Source organism: Rissa tridactyla, chromosome W, assembly GCF_028500815.1.
Source record: "Rissa tridactyla isolate bRisTri1 chromosome W, bRisTri1.patW.cur.20221130, whole genome shotgun sequence".
In the NCBI taxonomy this organism is placed as follows: domain Eukaryota; kingdom Metazoa; phylum Chordata; class Aves; order Charadriiformes; family Laridae; genus Rissa; species Rissa tridactyla.
Window position 1 is genome coordinate 4,391,038 of NC_071496.1, and position 10,953 is coordinate 4,401,990.

The 10,953-nt window shown below is 47.1% G+C and overlaps 1 protein-coding gene across 1 annotated transcript; it reads left to right on the plus strand.

Moving 5' to 3' along the window:
- The first annotated feature begins 5,036 nt into the window (after positions 1–5,036).
- On the plus strand, positions 5,037–9,818 carry LOC128902027 (immediate early response 3-interacting protein 1). The gene is made up of 3 exons (XM_054184314.1): positions 5,037–5,197; positions 6,510–6,611; positions 8,300–9,818. Exons 1-3 carry the CDS (start codon positions 5,107–5,109, stop codon positions 8,353–8,355), a joined length of 249 nt encoding a protein of 82 aa, XP_054040289.1. The 5' UTR covers positions 5,037–5,106; the 3' UTR covers positions 8,356–9,818.
- The last annotated feature ends 1,135 nt before the right edge of the window (positions 9,819–10,953 follow it).

Here is a 10,953-nt window from a genome sequence, read left to right on the forward strand (position 1 = left end):
GGGGAACGGTTTTAAACTGGAAGAGGGGAGATTTCGGTGAGATATCAGGAAGAAATTCTTTGGTGTGAGGGTGGTGAGCCCCTGGCCCAGGTTGCCCAGAGAAGCTGTGGCTGCCCCATCCCTGGAGGGGTTCAAGGCCAGGTTGGACGGGGTGTGGAGCAACCTGGTCTGGTGGGAGGTGTCCCTGCCCAGGGCAGGGGGTTGGAACTAGATGACCTTCAAGGTCCCTTCCGACCCAAACCATCTATGATTCCCATAGAAATAGATGGAAAGTCAAAAGCAGCAGGAGGAAGGCCCTTTGACGAGCGAGTATTCTTCTGAAAGGGGTCTGGCATGGTCCGTTCCTCCTTTGTGCTCACAGGTCACAGAGCACTGAAAGTATCTGAAGGATTGTTAAGGCACTTCGGAGTCGCCAACAGGTTGTAAGGGTTGTTGGCGTCAGTGACTGTGCCTTAGCTTTAGCTTAGCTAACCTCGGTGGAAGTAATGCTCTCGGGACTCGTATTTTCAAACAGGTGACTTAATGGCCCCCAAATGTATGAACAAGAAGGCTACAGCCTATGAATTTCCTCCTCTTCCAGGCTTAGATGGGGCCACCGTTCACTGGGGAAGCTGTTGATGGAGAATCTGGCCCCAGCGGGACGCACTGTGACACCGACAGGCTTGTGTAAGCTCCCAAACATGATGCTCAGCAAATCAGAGACGTAGGGCCTGCACGGATCCACGCAGGCGTTCAGCATTTCAGAGACCTGAGTGAAAATCTGTATGCTGTGCTGCAGAGGTGGTTGGAGTTTGGTCACCATTACACCACCTCTGTATTTGTCCCAAAAGGGCAGTTTGAGTAATTTGTCTATTAGCAGAGATGGAAACCAGACGTGATTCTGAAGCTGAAGGGACACGTCAGCCATCCCTGGCGGAGGCTCGGCCACAACAGGATCCTTTGATGTTAGCCGTATTCCCACTCAAAATATTGCTCCTGACACCATTTTCCATGGTCCGATGGAGACACATTTGCACATCCATGGTGGCAAACACCAGCTCCTTGCCTGTAAGAGCCTGTGCCATTTTGGTCTCCCTCTTTCCATTCCTCTATTTAGTGAGCTGCTCCTGCCTGTCCACCGCCCGTAACACCAGCCTCAGGCACCTCTTTGCTCTCCTTAATACCCCGGCTCTTTCTTCATGCCGCTCGCTGCACAGAGATAAAATCCCCCCCCTCCTTGTCAAAATTCATGGAGCTGTTTCCTCATCCTGCTCTAAATCCCTCCTTAAGACCCGCTGCTGCCTCGACGCCTGCAAATCCTGCCCCTCTGTCAGCCACAGGGCAGGGCTAAGCAGAGATTTCCAATTCTCTGACAAAATCGATTTGTTCTTTTGCTGCCCTGTTCCCTGTGTTGGCCTGCTTTTGATATCCACTGTCTTCCAGCTGAGACGTGGACTGGAAAAATCCCTGAAAAATATCTATATGGTACCGAGCGTAACAGGCTTTGGTTCCAGATTGGTGTATTCCAGCAGGAACGCAGCACAGGCCGTGACTGGGATGAAGATGCCAATAATCACAGTACAATATAATGTAACATAGTGTAATCCTGTACTATTGGTAATAACAAGATGAAGAGCAGCGTGTGCGCGCACGTGCTAGACAACAAATGACATTTAAAGGCTGTTAGGGTTATACAGCCAAGCACGATGAACTTAGGAAATAGCATCAATAAATTTAGGTGTAAATTCAGAATTTCCTATTTGTTTTTCCTTTGTTCTTCCATTTACTTTTGTGTATGAAGCCATATTAACGTCCTCTCAAGGTACAACTCTTAGGAAAGCTGGCAGGCTGGGGTTTTGGAGGGGACGGCCATTCGCTTTCCAAATCAGCCAGGGCAGAGATGATGCTGCGCAGCACATTTACAGTCACGGACAAGACAAAGATCTTTCCTGTACGTAGCTGCTGAAGGGTAAGAACCAGATAGAGATTCTTTCAAATGTACAAAATCTTACTGCATTCCCACCTTTGGTGGTTAAAAGAAGCAACTGCACATTAAAGCAGCTGAATATTCAGTTTGTGCTTCCAAGAGATGCGTCGTTAACCTTTGCAGCAGTTTGACGGTGCAATAGGTGTGATGACTGAAGGATGACAAAGGCTTTAGTTTAGCTGCGAAATGTAGCTACGGGATTTATTTACAGCACATAACTGAGCCACGGAACCTACGTTTTTCACACACACAGAATTTTTCAGTTAATGGAGTGACTCACCGTAGAGGTTGGTACATGGCAGGCAGCTGTAAGGACTCAGCTCCTTGATGCAATACCCTGGTCCACGTAGCGCAGAGGTTTGTGTCCGTTCAGAGCCCCGTTAAGGTAAAACCGCAAGGCAGCAAGCTTGCTTCTGGAGTCTGACAGCGAATATTTAAAGTTTGCTCATCTTCAGCTTATAAGGTATTCCTAGGCCTACGGGCAAGTATCAAAAGGAGGAAATTGTCAAAGCTAGTTCAGAAAATAAACTCAGGAGCTGGTGGCAAGTGAGGCGAAGGACGTAGGGATTGAAGTCGTGAGAAGACTTCCTTTGACCTGGCGTTTGCTCGCCAGGAATAAACTGACCTCATCCTGAAAACTTGCATGCAACAGGCTCGAGCCTCGTTAATGGCAGAGGACAGTCGGACCCACAGAGCTGTGCTCTGTCTGACGATATTGAACGACAAACGGAGAAGCAAAAATAATACCCAGGTCTTCACAATACTTCACCAGCCCGAAGTTTAATCCTTTGACGTCTGTAAGGCGGTTTAAAGCTCTCCTTTATGGTGATCGACTGCGCTCTGCAGATGACGCCACGGGAATTTACTGCAACGAAATGTAACACCTTAATGAAGAAAAAAAAAATAAATTAATTGCTTTCCTTCTAATGCAAGTGATTTTGGTTTTCCCTTCGACCACGTAACACGATGATTCAGAGATAAGACTCATGTGGTTGTTCAGTTGCCGTGATGGATTTTGCAAAGGGGAAAATCACGTCAAGTTTATGTAAGCTCGATAGCAGCTGTGCTTTGGAAATACATCTTAATTATGGGTAAAAATACTAGGCCATAACTTGTATACTTATTTTAAAAACCTCATTATTTTTTTTTTCAGTGCCATAATTCGAAACATTAGCTCTTCACTGAGGTTAGTATTTATTTATAGGTTGGATACCGTAAGGAGGTAGCCCAGGAAATGCTACTTGACGATGGTGGTTATTAGACGTGCCCGTTAGTGACCCCTCATATTTATCTGTATTTAATTATAGAATTACTGCCATAAGGCCCTAAGTTATGTCTGAGAACAAAAGGCAGTTCCATTTGTGAGACCATTATCTGCCAGCACTCACAACTTCTTAAAAAATAGTGATGGCCTTGGGATGAAATCTTTTCAAGCCAGATACTGAATTTCTCTCTGTGCGTGGAGTTTGGTAAAAATCAAGATCAGGCTTTTTTATTATTTATAGACACACGGAAAAAGATGGTTTGAATGATTAAAGAAAGCTTTTTTGCAAACTTTGGGGGCTTCTAGGTAACTAGAAGTGGCTCCATTTTAAGATGTTAAACTGGTAGTTTTGAGGAGGTTTGAGGTGACACACAATTAAAAAATCTGGATGAGAAATAAAGAATTTATGCTGGAATTCCTGAGCTTGCAAGTGTGTGTTCACATGTGCCACTACACCTGCGTAGTGCCCCAGACTGCTGACATACGTGAAGCCAAGCGTACGCATAAGGGTTTGTAGACTCAGAGGCAACATTTGTAAATATTTTGAGCTTTCTTACAAAAAAAACCTTCAGCGTATGTTTAAATAATACTGATTTCTCTGGAAGGGCAATAGATGTTCCCTGAACTGAGACTGTACTCCTTTTCAAGACCGCAATGACAAATATTTTTGACCAGATGACAAAACACTGATGAATCTGTTTGATTTTTGTCCTCCATTCAATCTCCCTTAATTAATATTAGTAATTTGGAGGGTAAGTTGGTAAGTTAGTAACAAAATACACTAGGGCTCTGAGGACGGGGTGCTCTTCTCCATCATACGGTCCTGACGCTCGATTCGCCACTGAAGTTTCAGATCGTTTTGTGCTCGCTGGTGAGCGGATCTTAACCCAGAGCTGAAGCATGGAGATATATATTAAAATAATAGTAATACTGTTGGTCACTGGCTGCTCCCAGTGGCTCAGCTGCCACCCTCGTACCAACAGAGGTTGCCAGCTTCATGTGGGAGCAGTTCCCCCAAAATACAAATCCTGTCATTTTAAAAACTTAAAAAAATAACCGTGTCATTTTAGATGTTTCAAAGAACCAAATTTTGCAGAAGTTAGCACTTCAGAATTGCAAAATGATCCAAAACCGACTGCACAGAACACTCAAAACTGTACTCTGTCATTTTTGCCTGACTTTCCGGAAAGAGTTTATCGGTTGCATAAGGCAGACGCGCAGCAACAAGAGGCACGCAGGAATCTCTTATCACAGAATCACAGAATTGTCTAAGTTGGAAGGGACCTTTCAGATCATTGAGTCCAACCATCAACCTGACACTGACAAAGCCACCGCTAAACCATGTCCCTCAGCACCGCGTCTACCCGGCTTTTAAATACCTCCAGGGATGGTGACTCCACCACTGCCCTGGGCAGCCTGTTCCAATGCTTGACAACCCTTTCGGTGAAGAAATTTTTCCTAATATCCCATCTAAACCTCCCCTGGTGCAACCTGAGGCCATTTCCGTGCGTCCTATTGCCTGTCACTTGGGAGAAGAGACCGGCGATAAACGACGATAGCGGTAACGCGATGATAATGTTGATAAACGGTGAATACTCAGCTCCTATCTGTGGCAGGGCAAGGAATCGGGATGGGGTCTCTCCAGTCCACCACGTGAAGCACAAAGTTATCGTTTCTATGGCGGCGAATGAGCCTAAAAACCACCGAATCGCGGAGATTGGGGAGCCGAGAGCGGGGGGGGGGCGGGGGCTTGGGAAGGGGGCGGGGCGTTGGGCGGAGCCCAACGCCCCGCCCCCTTCCCAAGCCCCCGCCCCGCCACGTCCCGCACGGTCGCCGGTTCCCGCCCCGTCGGCGCATCGCGGCGGCGGCGGGGGCCATGGCGTTCACCCTCTACTCCCTGCTGCAGGCCGCGCTTCTCGTCGTTAACGCCGTCGCCGTGTTGCATGAGGAACGGTTCCTCCGACACGGTGAGTCGCCGACCCATCCGGGGGAAAAACCGGCATAGGCCCGGCCGCCGTGGAGCGTCCCTCCCGCCACCCCCCCGCCACCGCCATCGCCACACACATACACAGCCCCGGGCCCTGTGAGGCCTCCTGAGGGGAGAAACCCCCCCGGGAGGTACCGACCGGCTCTCGGTGGGCTCCGGGGGGGCTGGCAGAGGGCTCGGAGGCCGCTCCGGGCCCATCGGGCTCGGCTTCCCCGCCCCCCCGCTTCTCCCCGCAGCCTTCCCTTACCGGGTATCTCTCTGCCAGGAATGGCTCCGGGGCTTCGGGCTTGAGGTTGGATCTTCTGCCCGTGCGGTTGAGATGACTCCTGCCATATCTTTGTGTCTTTCCCCCCCCCCCCCCCCATAATTTCCTTTTTTTTTTTTTTCCTTTGCATTTTTCCCATTTGTGCATGTTCCAACCCGAACTATTCCATGATGACGGTGTCATACCCCGAGGTGGGTTCTGTCATCTCCTCGTGCCTTTTTTTTTTTTTGGGTGGGATGATGGCGCTTCTGGGTCTTCGCAGCTCCGCGGTACCGAAGACCCCCAAGGTTGGACATCCTCGTGCCTCAAAAGATGGCAAAACGCTGCAAAACACAGAAAAACCACTGACACAAAGATCTGCAAAACACAGAAAAAAATAACCAATGAGCCAAGGTTTCCCAATTCCCCGATCCAGAGTGTCCTGACTTCTCCAAGTCAGCTTGGATTTTTGGCCGGAGCGCAGACAGTGATCCCATTTTCCCGTTCTCCTGTAGGATTCGCCGGGGGGGATCTGCTGGGTGTGGGTTTGGGGTCTTTTCTTCACATTCCTGAGCAGCAGCTCAAGGAGAAGGCAGACGTGGGGACTGGGGAGTCGAGACACTTGTTGCTCCCAGGTGACTGGGGAAGAGCTCTGAGCTCATCCGAGTGGGAGGAGCGGCTCAGGAGGGAGAGGATGCCCTGGCTGCTGTTCTATCTTCTGGGAAAGGATAGGGAACGGATTTTTTTTTTTTTTTTTTTTTATGTCGGCAGGTGTTTTTTTGAAGCGCAAATAAGCTCATTTATTTCTCTGGTAAGGGTTTCTTTTACAGAAACATCGATGTGTCATTACCGTTGCATTCGTTAAAAAGGTTTAACAGTTTTCAGTTTTAAAACCTGATCTGGAAATAAAGCAAATTACCGTTTGTTTTTCTAATGTTGGTGATAACCGTATTCAAAATAGCTCACTCATTGATATCACCGATAGCATTTCTTGTATGATTTGGGGTTTTTTTTTCCTAACACATCTGTTTGGTTTTGCGTGACACAGTGGGCTGGGGAAGCGATCAAGGAATTGGAGGATTTGGAGAGGAACCAGGAATTAAAGCACAGCTAACGAACCTCATTCGATCTGTACGAACCGTAATGAGAGGTAAGGTGACCACCTTCTGTTTAAACAATATTGTCTGTAAAGTTTTGTTTCTGTGCTTTAATGAAGTTACATCGGAATTTTGACTATTTTCTTTTACCGAAGAACTGCTATTTCAGAGAATCACAGAACGGTTTGGGTTGGAAGGGACCTTAAAGATGATCTGCTTCTTACCCCCCTGCCCTGGGCAGGGACACCTCCCACCAGAACAGGTTGCTCCAAGCCCCGTCCAACCTGGCCTTGAACCCCGCCAGGGATGGGGCAGCCACAGCTTCTCTGGGAAATCCATGCCAGGGGCTCACCACCCTCACTCCAAAGAATTTCTTCCCAATATCTCATCTAAATCTCCCCTCTTCCAGTTTAAACCCATTCCCCCTCGTCCCATGGCTCCCCTCCCTGCTCCAGAGTCCTTCCCCAGCTTTCCTGGAGCCCCTTGAGGGACTGGAAGGGGCTGGAAGGTCTCCGCGGAGCCTTCTCTTCTCCAGGCTGAACCCCCCCAGCTCTCTCAGCCTGTCCTCCCAGCAGAGGGGCTCCAGCCCTCCCAGCATCTCCGGGGCCTCCTCTGGCCCCGCTCCAACAGCTCCGTGTCCTGCTGTTGGTGCCCCAGAGCTGGAGGCAGCGCTGCAGGGGGGTCTCCCCCGAGCGGAGCAGAGGGGCAGAATCCCCCCCCCCTCGCCCTGCTGCCCACACTGCTGGGGATGCAGCCCAGGCTGCGGGGGGTTTCTGGGCTGCCAGCACACGTTGCTGGAGCATGTTGAGCTTCTCATCCACCAACAGCCTCAGGTCCTTCTCCTCAGGGCTGTTCTCCATCCATTCTCTGCCCAGCCTGGATTTGTGCCTGGGATTGCCCTGACCCAGGTGCAGGACCTTGCACTTGGCCTGGCTGAACTTCATGAGGTTGGCACAGGCGAAATTTCTGCTCGTCATTTCCAATCTGTCGTTCCTTCGGGTTCCTCCCTCCACACGCGTGGGCTCTGCAGAGGAGGTCGCAGGTCCCAGCTAAGGTGCCCTGAGTTTGATAAAGCATAAAACATTCCCTGACACTGACTCCGGTTTGTGATGCCGCCTCTGCGTCTTGTCTTTCCTCGGGGGAAAGCTTGGTGATCAACCAGAGCGTGCAATTAGCTTCGCCTTGGCTAAATGCAATTTTACGTGAAGTACCTGGGGAGGGAGATGTAATTCCTGTGATTCCTAAAGGTAAGCCTTAAAGGATGGGGGGGAAAAAATAGACTTCTAATTTGTAAGCGACTTTACATTTTTTTTACTATAAAGCACAGCAAAAGTTCCTTTTATAGGTGATGACAAACAGGAGTTAATAAATCTTAACCTGTCTTGCTCACCACAGAGTAAAAACTGATACATTTCTTCTAAATAGCAGCAAAGAAAACTGACTTTGAGATGGTTTTGTTTCATTTGGAGGAAGGATTGTTTGGCTCAAAGTTAAAACATGACGGGCTGTCTACAAGTATTTATGCTGTTGCTTCCTAATTTTTAGTATCCTAGGCTTTGATCCTGGCTCCTTCCACTAATCCTGATTTTTTGCATTGGAAAATTCAGTGTATTTTTAAAGTTTTGGCTGGTTTTGCTCCTTAAAAGGTAGTCTCCCAAGATAATAAGTTCTGTCACTTTGTGATGTGCAGAAGAAAATATTCACAACTGCTCTCCTTTTATTTTATTTTTTTTTCCTGCAGTGCCATTAATAGCAGTGAACTCCGTTACAATCGTTCTCCTCCTGTTGTTTGGTTGAAGATACCCGTTGAAAATCTTTTTGGACGCCCAAAGAAGCAAGTCGCTAATCACCACTGCTCTGAGTTTTCTGGGATCCAGCACGGTTTAGCTGTCAATTTGACCTTCAGCTTAAAATAATAAAGACACTCTTTCTATTTATCCTCTTTCCAAATGTTCGCGTGCAGTTTCATTAAACAAGATACGGGGATCAATGCGACAACGCTGCAAATACCTTGGACTATGACAAGTTCTGTTGCCACCTGTGAATGGCGTTGACTGTTCCGAGCGCGCGTCGTAACACGTTGCGACGACTGTCGATAGGATGCGGTTTTCAAACGTCTCGTTACTCAGGGATGAATCTCCTTCAGTACGCTTCTCTATTTTTAAATTAAGAAAAACAGTAGCGTTTGGTTTTTTTTTTTTTATTTCACTGACTACACAGTACTATTTAAGAGAATACGAATTGGGCTCTGCAAACGTGATGTAAATTATTGAAGTTCAGTTGTGATACTGAGGGAGACAAAATTAACTGGGTAAAATCCTGATTCAGTTCACTTTGGAAGTCAAATTTTCCCGCTTTGATTGAGAACAGGATTTTCCTCTTGTCCTTCAATATTGACTTTTCGAATCCAAGAATGTTTCGTGCTGATGGTGAAGTAGGTTGAAAATAGGTGCAATTGCTATGCAAAAATCTTAAAAAAGCTGTAGCTAAAGCTGGGCAACTCTGTGTTAATTTAGGCTAGCAGGTGATATTAGCGATTAGCATTTGTTACTGTGCTGTCCGGGGTTATTGTACTCTTTAAAATGTGTGTTAAACTTCTGCGTGGTGGATTGGTGTGGTGGAAGCGGGGAACCGTTTGTATTCGGAGCTTCTTGGGGAAATGTGGGAGGGGAACACTGTGCCCTTTTTCAAATGCAATCCTTTGTTAAAAACCAGCGAATTTGCAGCCTCTTCTGTTCTCTCCTGCTTCGTCCCCCGCCCTCCATCTTCCTTTGTAAAATTAACAACTTACTGAAACCGAAACTATGGGTATGACCTTGCCGTTCTGTGGCAGAGATGATTGCTAATTGCTCTGGTACAGATCTGGCCCCAATTAAGGCTGCTGGGTTAGGTCCGATGTTGTGTAGCAAGTCTGGATTGAAGAAGGCTGATTCTTATGTACCTTTTTACAAGAGTATAGAAGTCTTACGTCTGCTCCCCTGTAAAAGCGTTGTAGATTATTTTTAAAGAGAAGGCCAAAAGAAACCTGGCGGTTTGGTTACTTTAAAACAGCTTCGTTTATCATCCCTTCTTCCGACGTCTTGGTGACTTAAAGCGTACGCTGTTGTATACAAAGATAAATCTGTAAAATGTGTAAATGAATTTAATCATCATCGATTGCGGGGTTTTGCAGCGTAGAGTATATCCAGGAGGAGGGGTTTATGTTGTTTCCTTTTTTTTTTAGTGAAAACTTGTAAATAAATTCTGAATTTCTAAGTTAAGCACTCTTTTTCATAACTTGCTCTATATCCACGTACAGTGGGTGTATCTCAAAACTCAGCTTCATCCTGCTCCAGATACCAGAGTTACTGTTCTTACATGAAATACTTTTTTCTCTTCCCTGTACCATCTCTTCGCGATGAAGCTGTATTTTGGTTTATGGAGCGAACCTAATGAGCCGTGGTAACACTGGCCAGGGGCAGGATAGGATCGTGCGAGGCTTTAAATTCTAGGGTACGTAGATCTAATAGAAAGTATTTCTTTATAATAATCTTTGTGTAATTCAGAGGCGATGAGGGTACGGTCTGGATCAGTTATTTTCAGATATCTGTCGTTCATGGAAAGCGGACAGTATGTATGTGGAAGAGATAAAACACGGAAGGTACGCAGGCCTTCTTGTATTTTTGCCAAAATTTTACAAAAAAAGCAGTGGTAAATGTTTCCATTGCATCGGAGTACTGAATGGTTTGAAGCACAGCTTGCGTATCATCTGCCATGACTGTTAAAACATTAGTTCTTACTTAAATAAAGGCCAGTACTAAAGATTACAAGCAGCAGCTTTAAAAACAGGCGAAAAGTGAGGTTTTTTTCCCCATCTTCCTGTCCTTTCAGAAAGGCTGAAGTTTCAATGCGTGGCGTGCAGCACGTGGGCAGATCACTTCAAAATCCATTAGGCACGTGCTGTAAAAAGGAGCAGCGGTTCCACGCAGCATTTGAGGCAAAACTGGGACGTGTTTTACCTGGCAGATGCAAAATAGTGACTCAAAGTGGGGCAGCAGCTGAAGATTCAGGTCTCCCGGGTAATGAGCAGGGATGAGGGCAAAAGGGTAGACAGCAGACAGGCAGGGAAAGGCGCGTAGAGGGAAACAGCCAGGGAATAACTACACTGCCGCCGCCTCCTCGCATGGCTTTGAACGGTTCTGCTGTGACTTAATTTTAAACAAGGTGAAAGCACCTCAAACCTGGCAGGGGTTTGGGTTCTTCGGTAACAGGGAACATGCGGAAAAGTTTCCACCTGGCAAAGAGCTCCACAGGCGATCCAGCAGTCACTTCAAACCGCGAAGAGCACTACCGCTCGTACCTGGCACAGAAATGACAATAACCAGAACATTTTACAGATCAGCATGAGGACTAAGA

What these genes read in the sequence shown, in the direction of transcription:
- LOC128902027 (XM_054184314.1), top strand. Translation starts at nt 5,107, where the DNA reads ATGGCGTTCACCCTCTACTCCCTGCTGCAGGCCGCGCTTCTCGTCGTT. An exon ending in GGAACGGTTCCTCCGACACG is followed by an intron (nt 5,198 to 6,509) that starts GTGAGTCGCCGA and finishes TGCGTGACACAG; the next exon opens with TGGGCTGGGGAAGCGATCAA. An exon ending in TGTACGAACCGTAATGAGAG is followed by an intron (nt 6,612 to 8,299) that starts GTAAGGTGACCA and finishes TTTTTCCTGCAG; the next exon opens with TGCCATTAATAGCAGTGAAC.